The sequence below is a fragment of the Sarcophilus harrisii genome, chromosome 1, assembly GCF_902635505.1.
Source record: "Sarcophilus harrisii chromosome 1, mSarHar1.11, whole genome shotgun sequence".
NCBI lineage: Eukaryota > Metazoa > Chordata > Mammalia > Dasyuromorphia > Dasyuridae > Sarcophilus > Sarcophilus harrisii.
The window spans coordinates 610483188-610499290 of record NC_045426.1 but is presented as its reverse complement, the minus strand read 5'-3'; the positions used below and the strand labels follow the sequence as shown (position 1 = coordinate 610499290).

The following is a 16103-nucleotide window of genomic DNA, read 5'->3' as shown; positions in this document are numbered from 1 at the left end:
AAATAAATCTCTAATCTCTCTCTTTCCAGTTTGGAAATTATCCATATATAAAATCAAACATCTGGACAGCCCTTCTACTCCACTCAAAAAAAAAAAGCCAAACTAATTAGGGAAACAGAATTGAAGGCTTGAGAGAGTAAAAAACAATTGTTGGGAGAAATGAAGTAGGAAGTAAGGATAGGATAGCAAGTAAAGACAAGAATGCAGGTGATAGACGAAGAAGGCAACAGTTGACAGACCTGTTGGTAAACCAGTGGGATTGAAGGAGAGCAGGAGAAGCTAGGAAGACATGAGGTTGTTGTCAGAATTTCAGAATTCTGAGTGAAGTTAAGATAGTTTCATATTATTGAAGATATAAAATGAGGTTAGATATGGAGGTTGCTGAATTTGAAGGGCTTAAGAGTTGGGTCATGAATACAAATATAAATTTTATCCAAAGTAATAACAAGGGATATTGATTGAATTGTTAAATCCACGTGCTGAGGTCATTAAAAAATGTGTGAGAATGTCTTTAAAGTCAGTAGATATTAGCAGTTGGGTGAAAATTACATGATTAAATTATTTAAGTGGGAAACGGTTTTTCAGGTTTTGTTTTGTTTTTATGAAACAGGTTTAAATTTAATCTCTTTAACTACAAAATTCTTTGATTCTGTGACTAATTTCTTTTTTTTCCTTTTAAGTTTGGATTGGGATATGTTCATGGCTTTAGTCACTTACTGACTATTGCATGAACATAGTTACCAAATCCACCCATTAAACTCTTTTGAAAGACAGATTTATCTCTTACCTGGGAACAAAGCAAATACTTTACTCTTGAATATATAATTAAAAATTAATGTACTCCTAACAATAACTTAATAGTATTTTTTGTACATTGACAGCTAGCATATTAGTGTTATAAATACTGTTTAAATATGAAAATCAGTTTCTTAAACTAATAGATTTTTAAATTTCTCTTGCATATCCATTTTACATCTATATTTAAGTATGAGTCAATGGAAAAATCATACTTTTAGAAATTAAGCACTATGTAATAAATTTTTTTAAACAAATTATTAATTACAAATGGTACCTGAAGCCTCCCTTTATCTCATCTTAATTTCATTTCTTCATCACTTCACATTTTTTGTTTAAAGAATCCTAAATGTCTAGCAGTTGAAAGGTTTTTAGAAAAATGATATTGTTCTTTTAAATCTTTTTTTAAAATGATTTTATTTATAGGCTCGGAAAGAAATTCTAAAGATTCACACAAGAGATTGGAATCCTAAGCCATTGGATATGTTCCTCGAAGAGCTTGCAGAAAAATGTGTTGGTAAACGTTTTTTTAAAAAGTACTACTACAATACTTAATAAATTACAATATTCAATTGGGTTTCTTTGTTATTCTATTAACTTTTATTTATAGTGGATATTGGAGATTTTGTTGTATTTCTAATTTGTCCTTTAGTTTTTGCCATTTCTCTTGCTCAAGACCTGGGTTTAATGTAGAATAAATTATTGAATTATTTGTAAGGTTTGTAAGAAGCCAGCCTCAGATTATTTATTATTCCTTGTCTTGCCAACATTGGCTTCTCATATGTGTGACTTTGAATACATGTGCTCTACCTTGTTAGGCTTTACTTAAACTACACTTGCAAATTGAAGGGATTATTTTAGTCCCTTTTGTCACTAAATCAAAATCTCTGCTCACAGATATCAATATATCTTTCATCTGGGAAAATTGGGAAATCCTTTTTTGCTTAAAGTTTATTACTTTATTGCAATATTAGCAAAATGTCCTAAACTCTTTATTTTTTTCCTTTTAACATTTTTTTAAAATAGGATACTGTGGTGCAGATATTAAGTCCATATGTTCTGAAGCTGCTCTCTGTGCTCTGCGTAGACGTTATCCTCAGATATATACAAGTAGTGAGAAACTACAATTGGATCTCTCATCAATTAATATCTCTGCTAAGGATTTTGTAGTAGCAATGCAAAAGATAATACCAGCCTCTCAAAGGGCTGTGACATCCCCGGGACAGGCGCTATCTGCTATTGTGAAACCTCTCCTTGAAAGCACTGTTCATAAGATCTTAGGGGCCATACAAAAAGTGTTTCCACATGCAGAACTTGGAGCAAACAAAGGACCAAAGTCAGGTATAAAGTCTTAAATGAGTGTTTTGCTTGCATTTGAAGGATAAGTCCATGTTATACGAAGATTGGGTGTAGGAAATGGAAATGTTTTGTCTAAGGAAGATTGAAGATAATTGGAATTATAAGAAGTATTAACCAGAGCTGAACTATCTGAATCTAAAAATGCTTTTTACATTTCTAAATACAATAAAATTTTATTTTAAAATTTAAAAATCATTCTTTAACACTCAGTGGAATCTCTGGTCTAGCTAACTAGCTATTACTATTAATTGAAATTTTTGTAGTAAAGTCAGTAACATGGGATGCAATGTTTTGTTTTGTAGATGTTCCTGGGCCTCTGCTAGAAAGTGACTTGGCATATAGTGATGATGAAGTTCTCTCGGTATATGAAAATGGACTTCCACAGAAACCCTTCAATAAAACAAAAGAAAATGTTAATTTCCTTCATCTCAATAGGTATGGCTTTTTGTATGTATTAATACATAGTTATTACTCTGAGACTCAATTGAAACCAAAGCGTATCTTGGTGATGGAGTTAATGTTAAAGAAGCATTAAGGACACAATGTATTTTAACCATAAACGTTTTTATTTGTAGCAATGTTTGAACAAATTTCCTTGTATTTGTATTTATGCAAAATTTTATGTCATATCATGTACATTTTGTATTATTTTTTAGCCTGTTAGAAAATACATTCAGTTATATTAAGGCTGTCCATCTTTATATAGTAAGTGTTACTTTTATTAAATTTCTATATAGATTAGTTTGCTTTGGAAAACTATGTGCCAAAGAAATTTGAGAATAACATAGCGATAATATTCGTCAAGGTGTGAACTAAGTGTGGTTAAGTCTTTGAATTGTAAATGTTCAAACATCAATAATTGGGGATGGGATTATTTTAGAAAATTAACTGAAGCGCTTTTTTAAAAATGAAATACATTCATTGTCATTTTAGAAATGCTTATCACCAGCCTACATCTTTTCGACCAAGAATCTTGATAGTAGGAGAGCCAGGATTTGGGCAGAGTTCTCACTTGGCACCTGCTGTGATTCATGCTTTGGAAAAGTTTGCAGTATATACCTTGGACCTTCCTGTTCTTTTTGGAGTCAGTACCACATCACCTGAGGAAACATGTGCCCAGGTAGTTCAGTGTTAACAAAAAAAAAGTATTATTTTTAAAATAGTCTCTCGCAGAAAAACTTAAAACACTCAAATCTTTGATATATAGTGGGCAGCTAGGAGTGAAGCAACTAGAGTGTTGGACTTGGAAGTAGGAATACCCTGAATGCTAATCTTGGCTTAGCACTTACTAGCTATGTGACCCTGGACAAGTTACTTACCTTTCAGCTTTAGTTTCTTCATTTGTTAAATGGATATAATGGCACTTTTCTCACATTTCTCTTTTTATTTTATAAAAAGAAATGAAATAACATAAATGCTTTGTAAAACAAGCATTCTATAGATGCTAGCTATAATAATTAAACTCATGAATAGATTCTGTTCTTTTTAGTTGCCATCTTTAGATCTATTCTTTTAAGCTTGTTAAAGGTAACCTCAATTTATTCTAGAACTTCTATAACTGAATAAGGCAGCTTTAAAGGTAATGTTTTTTCTTTAAAATTTTTTATCAAATGAGTTATTCATTTGACAAATGAAATCATTATGTAATAAAACTTGACAGTTTATGATTGCATGTGAATATAATGGAAGAAACTTCTTGAAAAGTAAAGATTTTATAGTTCATGTGTTTTTCAGGAAGATTAAGCACATTTCAAATGTATTGTCTCTAATTAAAAATATTAATCTTTCTCCTATTAGGTGATTCGTGAAGCTAAGCGAACAGCCCCAAGTATAGTGTATGTTCCTCACATCCACCTGTGGTGGGAAACAGTTGGATTAACACTTAAAGCTACTTTTACTACATTGTTACAGAATATTCCCTCATTTGCTCCAGTTTTACTACTTGCAACTTCAGACATACAACATACTGCTCTTCCAGAAGAGGTATAGTGTTTGTGTGTGCACACATGCATGCTCCCCCTATCTTCAGTCTAGTTTTTATTAAGTACAGGGTAAATACAAAAGAGCTTGAATATAGCAAACTTTTTTCCTTTGGTCCTGATAGTTTGTTATAAATTTAATCTTTAGTCTTAAATTTCTCTTCGATAGGTTGCAAAAATGATCTTATCTTAGACTGAATTCGAATGTGGGTCTAGGCTATCATTATCCAATTTCTTTGCCTCTCTTGCAGTCCTTTCTTTTGGCAAGTTGTTTTATTCACCTGTGCCTATGAATATATTTACTTCCATGTGACTCAAGATCCATAGACTATAATTCAGCGGAAAATGAAGGTATTTATTAAGTGTTCGAAACAACATGGCTTGGAAATGAGGCACATTTTCTAAGTTTTATTTTTTTTCAACAGGCAGTTTTGTATAGTTCTGCCAGCAATGTCTGAATATCCCTGTATCCCCACATCCTTTCTAGTATTTGTCATTTTCTTTTTTGTCTTCAGAGATGGTTAAATTTGTATTTCTACTGAATCATTGTTTTTTGTGGTAATATTTTATTGGGTTTTTTGTTTTGTTTTTTTCCAGAAGTTTTGATTGAATGACTTGGAGGAATCCTTATCCATATTTATCAGTTGAAGAAGTTATATTCAATTCACAAACATTTCTCAATTTTTTTAGGTTTAAAAATATTAATTACCATAAACAGAAAAATTATTTCTGCCCTACTATATGCAGGTTGCAAGGAATATAAATCCTTATCCATTAGATGACTTGATAGTGTAAACATTAGGTTGGCCAACAGAAAGATTGGGATCCAAGACTAATAAAAGGCCTTTATGATTAACAGGATTTGTTTTAATTAACAAAAGTATGGAAGATAAGGTGGGAATAGGAGAAACAGGACTAGGGTGCTGTAGATGTTGCAGAGGTAGAACTTTGCAGCAGTTTATCAAGTTTCAGTTAGCAGGTAGTTATCAAGTATTTTAAGTATAAACATGAGGCACATAGAGAAGTGCCACAATCATATAGAGTAGCAAAGTCAGAATTTGAACTCATAACCTCTGGTTTTATATATATTTTGTATATTTTTTGATAAAAGTAAGGTTTTTTTTGACTATGTTCTGTTTGAAGTATATCTCAATAGGCCATTGAGAAGGGAAAAGAAGAAAGGAAGGAAAAATCACAGAAACAGCAAGAGAACCAGAAGAGAAATTGGTATTAAAGTAAAAGAAAAAGCAGATACTCTGCAGTGATGACAGATTTTATAGATTGGATAAAGTTGAATCTAATAACTGGCTTTTTAAGAGATGAACTTCAATAAAGTGGTTAGTGCCCGATTGTGGATGGAGAATAAATGAATAATGAGAAAGTAAAACCATTGAGTATAAACTTTTCCTTTGTTAGTATACCTGAAGAGAGAGAGAGAAAAGAAAATAGCTTTAGATGGTAGTATGACCAAAAAATTTTTTCTTTTTCTTTTTTTTTTTAAAAGATGGTGACATTCTGAACATATATGAACAGGATGCTTTCTCCTTGAGTGAGATTGTATCACTAGAGAATGCAAATATCTTTTCATTTCAGTTTTGATCTTTATAATTGTTATATTAACTTTTCACTTTTTGAAGTGTATACTGTTCTTTCATTTATATTGTAGTTATTTCATGTTGTTTTCTTAACCTTTTATCAGTTAATACAAATTTTTCCATAATTCTCTATCATATATCAATTCTTGCATGACAGCAGCATTCCATTACAAGTACCACCATTTGTTTGACCATTCCCCAATCAATAGGCACATGTTTAGTTTCCAATTCTTTAGTATCACAAAAGGTGTTGGGTATAAATATTTTGATATTTGTGGAGACTTTTAATCACAACTTCCTTGGGATATAAGCCCAGTATGGTTCTCCAGAGTGTCTGAATCAAAATGGACATTTTTGCTCATTTTATTTGCATAGTTATGTATTTTTTTTCCAAAATGGTTGTACTACTTCACTGTTCCACCAATAAGGTATTCATGTGTTCATAATTACACAATTCTTCCAACCCCAATATCATTTTTTGTTGTTTTTTGCCATACATTTAAGATGCCCTGCATTAAAATTACAGTTTCAACAACCATTGGTGAAATCATCATCTATGTTTAAAAAAATCATCCTATTTCCTTGATTGGTTAGAATTACTATTGATACTACTGTTAGTAACAAATGGACAGTATTAATTGAAATGCATAAACATAGGATTTCAAATGGACATCGTTTTTATTTTTAAATCCTTATTACTAAAATATGCTGTGTAATAATTGTTTAGTTTTAAAGGAGTGATCAGACTGATTGGAGAGAGAATTAGAAAATAAAAATATAAAAGTCTAAAGAAGAGTACATCTAAGAGAGAGAAGGATTGGTCAAAAGATGACAAAAGGAGAAGGTCTTGGAAAAATTAATTCACCAAAAATAATTGATGATGATGGCTCTGCATCTGCTGCATTGCCTGGCATCAGCTCCATAACACAAATTGCCTCACACAGTATATAATCAAGTAGCTGAGATATAATAAGGCTTACATAATAGAGCATGGGAATTGAGGTTATAGCAACTTGTGAAAGCCAATATTTTAAAATACCTAATTTAATATCACATGACACAATAGTTGTAATCACTATGCAACTCTTTAAGACACTTAAGAAGCAGAAACAGGTATAAATTTTAAGATTAAAAGCATTGAATCAAAACAAAATGAATATTAACTTGTATTAAACAGATGTAGATCACGTGTATATATACATTTTAGAAGCAAGATGTAAGATTAAAAACATAATTCAGCAGAGATAAAGATGCAGAACTGGAAATTCCCTTTCTAATTGAGAGGAAAAGCAGCTCTCTTCTAATGAGTATTGTAAATCTTTGAAAAAGTGAGATTTTGGAATTTGTTTCTGTGAACCATACTCAAATCCATCTTTTTTTATTTTATAATTGGATCCTAATCATTTCAGAACCAAAAAGCTTTAAAGTAATCATGTGTATTTAAAGGATTTTTTTTTAAATGTACTATCTTGATGATTTAATAATGACAAATGTGTACAATCAAGCAAAATCTTGTTTGTATCTAAATTCTTTGTCTCTATCAAGAGGTACTTAGTATTATACATCATTGGGTCTCTGAAATGGTACTTAATCATTTTGCTGGTCAATATTGCTAAATTTCTCTTTGTTTCTTTTGCAATAATGTTGTTTTGGCCTAGATTTTTCTAAAAAGTTGGAGAGTTTAAATTTTGAGGTTCTTTAGAGGGAAGGCTTTTTTCACTTTACCCTCTGGTTTGAAGAAATTTGTAGTTTTATGATTTCTTGGAATGTGATTACCTAGTCTTTTTTCTTCCTTTTTTTGTTTGTTTGAAGTACTTTACATTTTCTTTGTAACAATATCAGTAAATGTTTGTGGAATGAGGAATAGCAGGATGATTTATGTAGTTCATGCCCTAAAAAGATCTGGTAGATAAGACATTTTCATAAATATATGGACATAAAGAATGTGAAAAAGCATTAAAAAATTTTTTTGTTGTTGTTAATTTTTTATTTACAAAGCATATACATGGGATATTTTCCCAACATTGACCCTTGCATAACCGTTTGTTGCAAATTTTCCCTTCCTTCCTCCTACCCCTTCCCTTAGCTGACAGATAGTCCAATATGTGTTAAATATGTTGTTTTTTTTTAAAGTTAGATCCAATATATACACACACACACACACACACACACACACACATATAAATAATTATCTTGTTGCACAAGAAAAATCAGACCAAGAAGGAAGAAAAAGAAAAACTGAGAAAACAAAATACGAGCAAATAACAGTGAGCATGCTATGTTGTGTTCCACATTCTGTTCCTATGGTTTGTTCTCGTGTTTTCTCTCTCTCTCTCTCTCTCTCTCTCTCTCTCTCTGTCTCTGTCTCTCTCTCTGTCTCTGTCTCTGTCTCTGTCTCTGTAGATGGCTCTCTTTATCACTGAACAATTGGAACTGGTTTGAATCATCTCAGTGTTTAAGAAAGCCATGTCCATCAGAAGAGATTGTCATAGTCTTATTGTTGCCATGTAAAATGATCTGGTTCTGCTCATTTCACTTGGCATCAGAGGCTCTCCAAGCCTCTCTGAAACCATTCTGCTGGTCATTTCTTAAAGAACAATAATATTCCATAACATTCATATATCACAATTTACTCAGCCATTCTCCAACTGATAATCCATTCAGTGTCCAGTTTCTTGCCACTATGGAAAGGGCTGCCTCAAACATTTTTGCACTATGGGTCCCTTTCCCTCCTTTAAGATATCTTTGGGATATAATCCCAGTAGAAACACTGTTGGGTCAAAGGGTATGCACACTTTGATAACTTTTTGAGCATAGTTCAAATGGCTCTCCAGAATGGTTGGATTCATTCACAGTTCCATCAACAATGTATCAGTGTCCCAGTTTTCCCACATCTCCTTTAACATTCGTCATTATTTTTTCCTGTCATCTTAGCCAATCTGACAGATTTGTAATGTTATTTCAGAGTTGTCTTTTTTATTTTTTATTTTTTTATTATAACTTTATTGACAGTATATATGCATGGGCAATTTTTTACAACATTATCCCTTGCACTTCCCTTCCCTCCCTTCACCCTCTCCCCTAGACGGCAAGCAGTCTTTTACATATTAAATATGTTATATTATATCCTAGATACAATATATGTGTGCACAACCGAACAGTTCTCTTGTTGCACAGGGAGAATTGGATTCAGAAGGTAAAAATAACCTGAGAAGAAAAACAAAAATGCAAACAGTTTACACTCATTTCCTAGTGTTCCTTCTCTGGGCATAGTTGATTCTGTCCATCATTGATCAGTTGGAACTGAGTTAGATCTTCTCTTTGTCGAAGAAATCCACTTCCATCAGAATATATTCTCATACAGTATTTGTTGTTGAAGTATATAATGATCTCCTGATTTTGCTCATTTCACTCAGCATCACTTCATGTAAGTCTTTCCGAGCCTTTCTGTATTCATCCTTCTGGTCATTTCTTACAGAACAATAATATTCCATAACATATACCACAATTTACCCAGCCATTCTCCAATTGATGGGCATTGGCATCCATTCATTTTCCAGTTTCTAGCCACTACAAACAGGGATGCCACAAACATTTTGGCACATGCAGGTCCCTTTCCCTTCTTTAGTATCTCTTTGGGATATAAGCCCAGTAGTAACACTGCTGGATCAAAGAGTATGCACAGTTTGATAACTTTTGGGGCATAATTCCAGATTGCTCTCTAGAATGGTTGTATTCGTTCACAACTCCACCAACAATGCATCAGTGTCCCAGTTTTACTGTATCCCCTCCAACATTCATCATTATTTTTTCCTGTTACCTTAGCCAATCTGACAGGTGTGTAGTGGTATCTCAGAGTTGTCTTAATTTGCATTTCTCTGATCAATAGTTATTTGGAGCACCTTCTCATGTGGCTACAAATAGTTAAAATTTCTTCATCTGAAAATTGTCAATGAGAAATTTTTAAAATCTTAACATAGTTCAGCTATCAAATAATTATTAAATACTTATTTTATATTATTACATATATATTTTGGAGAAAACAGTGTTTCTAACACACTTACAGCATCTTGTTCAGGCATAATTTCATTTGTAAAAATAAAAATATGTATTCATATTCTAAACTAAAGTTATTGACATTCTATAGTATAACAGAAACACACCCAAATTTACAACTGTGTGCTTTATATGTTTAATAAATGTTGGATTATTTGCTATCTTGGAGAGGGGGAGAAAAAATTGGAGGACTATTTTGCAATTTGAAGACTATCTTTGCATTTTTTTGGAAAAATAAAATACTATTAAAAATTATTTTTGAAAGTTAAGATAGTTAAAAAAGAAATGAGATTAAGCTCACTTAAGTATAGGGGTTAATTCTGAATTACATTTGTGTCACTGCCAGTGTGAACTTTACAAAGTTATTTCTTTGTGCCTTAGTGACTTCATCCATAAAATGAGGAGACTAAATGAACATTCCTTCTGTCTACAAGTCCTTTCATCTTGTGACTGAGTCTCAGCAGAATACTTGTGAAAATAGCTGGTAGCAACCTAGAGATCTTTTCTTGTAAAGTTATAATTATTTTTATATTTATGCTTGTGTCCATAAATGTATGCTTGAATGAATCTATGATCTTCTCAATGTAAATATTCTTCCTGACTATAATACATACCTTTCACATTTTCTCATTCTGTGCAACTATTATCCATGCCCTCCCACAAATCCAGTACAAAAATCATTCGTTCTTGGGATCTTCTAGTAGATGTTTTCTCATTTTTCTATTCTTTTGTCCCCCACTTCATTGATGGTCTTTTTACCCATTCTTCACAACTATGGAATAGTAAGTAGTAGTCCTGGTAAAAAGAGTCAACAACACTGGTCATGTCTGAAAATGCGCTTCTTATTCTATTTCTCTAGCTCATCATTTCTCACAAAAGATGGGAATCATTAGCCTTATGAAGTAGTAATTGGTCATTTCATTGTTCAGAGTCTTTCAAAGATGTATTTTCTTTTATATGATTGGAGTCATTATATACATTTTCCTCTAGTTTCATTCACTTGACCTTCAATAGTTTATGTAAGTTTTCCACATTTCTCATCTTTTCTTTTTGTCATTTCTTTTGATGAAATGATATTCCAACATATTTGAATATTGTAATTTTAAAAATCATTCCCTAATTGCTGGCAACCTGTGGTTAATTGCATTACTGTTTTAGGGTAAAAACCAGTTCTGTTCGTAGGTGAATTTTAAGCAACTAGTTAATCCCTTCTAGCCATACAGATCTCAACCTAACCATACTTGCCTATCCAATAAGTCTTTTCTTTTCCTTCCATAAATATGCCATAGGGAGTCTACCTGAATTGTTGGAAAACTTCATTTTCTCATGATATTCTTCCCAGGAACATCTTTTATTTTTGTTCTTTGGAGTTCCTCTTTGGTTACTCACATCCTTTACATATTTTTCCATTGCTTTCTGTAGCATGCTCATTTTGATTTCTTCAAAGACATATCTGATACTGTTTTTCAGCACACCAGAAGAATTTTATTTGTTCCCTTGGGAAACATTAAATTGTTAAAGAAGCTTTGTAATTTACTGAAGGCAATGCCATTCGCCCCTCTCCCGTTAAATTCTGGTCTTTGTGTGTGGTCCATTTGTACCATCTTTCTGTGATCACACTAAGTAAATTCTAAATTATCTTGTTTTTTTTCTCTTTGGATGATGAAATCAAATTCAATTGGGATTACAAATTTTTTCATAAATGTTTTGGAAATTGATGCAGTCGTCATCATATTATCTAGAAAAGAATAGTGTCTAGAAGGCTTTCCTCCTCATAAAGAATCCTTTTCCAAATTGTTTTGTATTCTAAATGCCTGTTTTATATTTTTAAATAGGTAAGCCTTTGAAATCTGTATATAAGATTTAAGTTGCAAGAATGAGCAATAAATATAGTTTAGAAGGGGGTGATCTTTACCCTCTTGGAGACTGGATCAGTCCATTGTTGTTGCCTTTTGTTGAAGTTAACTTATGTTAGGTGATAATGGGGATCTTTATTAGTGTGGCGCGGTATTTAAAGAAGAAAAGAAAAAATAGAAATTTCAAGAATGTACAAGTTGAGATGTTGGCTGGGTATCTTAAGCTTAGAAGAAAAGTAAAAATTGGAAGGAAAAGGAAAATATGTTATCCATATTTTATCATTTGGGTGAGCCAAAAAGGCTATCTTTTGAACTCTTTGTTAGAAATTTTTATGTAGTTAAATCTGTGATTTAAAAGATTGTTAATAATCTATATTACTAGGACTAAGCGATCATCTAGTATGAACATAATTAATTACTTTTTACTACTTTCCAAAATGCACTCACTGGCCATAATTTTTTAGGTTTGTATGTCAAAACCAGCATGCAACAATCTCTGTGACTGGTTACATAAATAATTGTGTATTGTTTCTCAGTCACAGTATATTAGAACACAGTAATGGATTAAAGACCTAGACTTGAGATCAAGATAGAATTGGTTTCAGTTCTCACTTTCAGGCAATTGGTACCTCTGTGAACCTATACCCATCCTTCATTATATCTATTAGTTTCCATACTTTATGAAAAAAATAAGAGCACGTGCTTCAGGATTGTTAAGATCAGAGGATTTAAAAACATTTCACAGCACTATAGAAATATTAGCTTGTACTGACTAGTTTACAAAATTGTGCTATTCTGATTTATTTATTTAGGTACAAGAATTATTTAAAAGTGATTATGGGGAAGTTTTCAATGTCCAATTGCCTGGTGGTGAAGAAAGAACAAAATTTTTTGAGGATTTAATTCTCAATCAAGCTGCTAAGCCTCCTACATCCAAAAAAAAAGCAGGTTAGTACCTACCTTACAATTTAGTTAAATATTTAAAAAAAAAATTGGAAATGGACATCTGGTATAGTGATGGGTCTCAAGCATGTGAAGATTGGTTGAAAAAGCTGGAGTTATTTATTGGATCCCATTTCTTCCATTATCTCTTACCTCTTATATCACCATCATTCCATATCAGCATAAATTTTGATTTTCTACTTTGCTCCGAAACATTTCCTTAAATGCACTTATGTAAAATTTTGATATTTTCTTTTTTTGTCAGTACAGTTTAAAATTAATAGTATTTTTATCCTACATTATATTAAAACTGTGATGCTATACCTCTTTTGTTGCTCATAAGTTTCTGACTCCCAGTTTATGATTCAGTGTCAGGAGATTAGGACAAATTATATTTTCTAAAATATTTGGTTCATTTAAAGTTTTACAGGCACTGGAGGTCCTACCAATAGCTCCACCACCTGAACCAAAGCCCTTGACAGCAGAGGAAGTAAAACGGCTTGAAGAACAAGAAGAGGATACATTTCGTGAACTTAGAATTTTTTTAAGAAATGTTACTCATAGACTGGCTATTGACAAACGCTTCAGAGTATTTACCAAGCCTGTTGATCCTGATGAGGTATGTGAATTTAGTTCAACAGATGATAAATCCTCTTAAAAATGCAGATATTCTGCCTCAACATTTTGGATAGACCTGAACATGAGCTCATGTAGTATATAAGCTGTCTAGCTATAAGGTTTTTTTTGTTTGTTTGTTTTTTTTAAGGTCCTGAATGGGAAATCTTGTCCTTTGGGCTTTTCATTTTCTGATCTAAAGTTCTACTTCAGGAGCTCATGGATCAGCATAGAATATATGAAGCTGAAAAGGATCCAGATCCTGGCCCAGTAATAAGAACTCATTATCTGGCCAAGAATTAGTTTAGATAAATTTAGATAAGCTTAAGACTAAAAGGGTCAAAGTTTTCATCTATCCATTCCAGTAAAATCATAGGTCTTCAAAATTTTAGAATATATATAAATCCAATAACTATATTCATAATTCCTCAGGTCACCTGTCTGAATTTAACAGTAAGTAGTTGACAGAGTGAAAATATGGTAATAATTTGAGAACTCTTAATTTTATATATCAGTATGTTTAACTATTTGTTAAATACTTAAATGTCTAGGCTGTCAGATATACATAGGAAAATATGATGGAGATTCTTCATTAAACTTATATAGTAGTTTAAAAGGAACTTATTTTTAAATAATTCTGCAGTAAGTAGATGCTAATTTTTAAGCTCTTAAGTATTACTTCAGAAAATAATTAACGTCAAATGTAGTATTGAATAATGGATTATGCAAAATGGAGAAAAAGTGATATTTCAATAGAGAAGAAGCAGCACAGGCCAAAATCCCACGGGCAGGAAAAAAACATGGGAATTTGAAAATGACAATAATGAAAATAGTCTGACTAAAGCAGAACATTCTTGGGGAAATTGAAAGTCAATTTGAAAGGATAATTCAAATTTGAATGTAGATTCTTTAATCATTTAAGTTCTACTCATTGGTACATTTACTAGAGATTTTTTTATTTGTAGGTTCCTGATTATGTCACTGTAATAAAGCAGCCAATGGACCTATCATTAGTTATCAGTAAGATTGATCTCCATAAATATCTGACTGTGAAGGACTACCTGAGAGATATTGATCTCATCTGTAGTAATGCCTTAGAATATAATCCCGATAGAGATCCTGGAGGTAAGTATTCTTTCTCCTTAAAAATAATTTAGGATAGGTAAGACAATATTTACGACCATATGTTGTTTGAATTTTTTCTTTAGTTAACAAATATTTAACATGAGAATATTTTGATTCAACTTAACAACTATATCAACATTTTAACTACATGTAAAGAAGCACTTTGGTATATGAATACAGAAGTGAATCTCTGCATCCGTCCCCGTTCTCTTTCCCCCTCTCCCCCAGGAGCTTAACTTCCACTTAAGAGGATTTAACATTTTAAAAAAAAAAATCCACTTAAGGAATGGGGAAACATAGATGAAGAGAGCATTTGAGCCAAGACTTGATTGAAAAATAAGGATTCAGAGAGCTAGAGTAAAAGAGGGATTGTGTATTGTAAGTATGGGAGACTGTCTGGGTGAGTACCCAGAAGCAGGAGATGGAATGTTAAATTTAGCAAAGACTTGGTAGTTTCATGTGAAATAAGGTTAGAGTCAGATTTCAGGATACTTTTAAGAATCGGGTTTAGGAATTTGCATTTTGTCCTAGAGTTAAGAGACTACTGAAGCATTTTTGAGCAAGAGAATGACATGGTCATATCTCTACCTTAGAATTATTATTTTGGCAGCTATATAGAAGATTCATTGGAGAGGAAAAAGATGAAACGGGGAAATAATTGAAAGTCTATTATAACAGTCCAAGTGAAAACTGATAAAGATCCTAAATTAAAGTGGTATGGGACAGAATATGAATATGGTAAAAATTACATTAAAGAGAGAGATCTGGCAATCTGATTGGCACTAGTGTGGAGGAAGAGAAAGTACAGGATGGTGCTGATCATTCTGAACTTGCTTGATGGGGAACGTTCAGCAGGTGGGGAGGGAGAGGCAGGGAGAGGTGGAATTAGAAGGGCTAAGGGGAAATGTCTAAGGGGAGTTGACTTTGAATAACTCTAGGGATAGATTCAAGCTGAATAGATAGACTTCAGTCTTTTCTGTAAAGATAAATGGCTATTGATAGCCAAGAGACAAAGGAAGATGGATGATAATATAATGCCAAAGGAACTAAAGAAAGAATAGGTAGTCAAATAATAGAACAGAAAAAAGAGTTCTGTATCATTAAACCTAATGGACTATTTAGAGGGAGCCAGTTAATAGATGACAGGAGTGAGGTGACTTGCAATGGGGCAACTGCAAAGAAATCAAAAAGATGAAGATTTACAAAATTCTATTGAGTTTTAACAGTTAAAAAATTATTATAACTTTAGAGAGAAGTTTCAGTACATTGGGCTCAAAACCAGATGGCAAGGGACAAAGAAGTTACCAGGGAGGTGAGAAAGTATAAGCAGCTCTTTATATACTCTTAACTGAAGTTTGGCAGTAAAGGGAGAAGGGCTAGGAGGTAATAGTTTGGAGAGATTTCACTTGTCTTGTGAAGGTATAAAGATAGAAAAACTTAAGTATGTGTCTAGCCAGCAAGAAAAAAGCTGCTTTAGAGATAAATAGGGTCAACTCCCAGAAAAGATTGGAAAGGGAGTGGCGAGTAAATGAACCATCTGTTTGTGATAGTTTGAAGCCAAGGTTACTTAAAAGGCTAGATTAAGATGAGGCATTTTCATGAGTAGAGGAAATGAAGAAGGTCAGGTTTATGATTTCTTTTTTGCTAAAGTTACTTGCTAAGATGGAGTGGATGTGTCCTTACAGAATTGAGAAAAAGAGTTGAAAAAACAGAACTGAGGGAAAGAGTTGAAAAAACAACTGTAGAAAGTAGTGATAGGGAAAGACAGAAGTCTTGTATGG

General features: G+C 32.4%; 1 protein-coding gene across 3 annotated transcripts in view; it reads left to right on the top strand.

Moving 5' to 3' along the window:
• ATAD2 (ATPase family AAA domain containing 2) overlaps nt 1–16103 on the top strand; it is a 66572-nt gene that overhangs the window by 32196 nt on the left and 18273 nt on the right. For all 3 annotated transcript variants that reach the window (XM_031947157.1, XM_031947158.1, XM_031947159.1), the window contains exons 15-22: nt 1222–1312; nt 1822–2136; nt 2457–2589; nt 3088–3274; nt 3952–4137; nt 12453–12588; nt 13005–13201; nt 14163–14322. In XM_031947157.1, the coding sequence (XP_031803017.1) occupies nt 1222–1312; nt 1822–2136; nt 2457–2589; nt 3088–3274; nt 3952–4137; nt 12453–12588; nt 13005–13201; nt 14163–14322 (1405 nt within the window). The remainder of the gene's footprint in view (nt 1–1221; nt 1313–1821; nt 2137–2456; nt 2590–3087; nt 3275–3951; nt 4138–12452; nt 12589–13004; nt 13202–14162; nt 14323–16103) is intronic.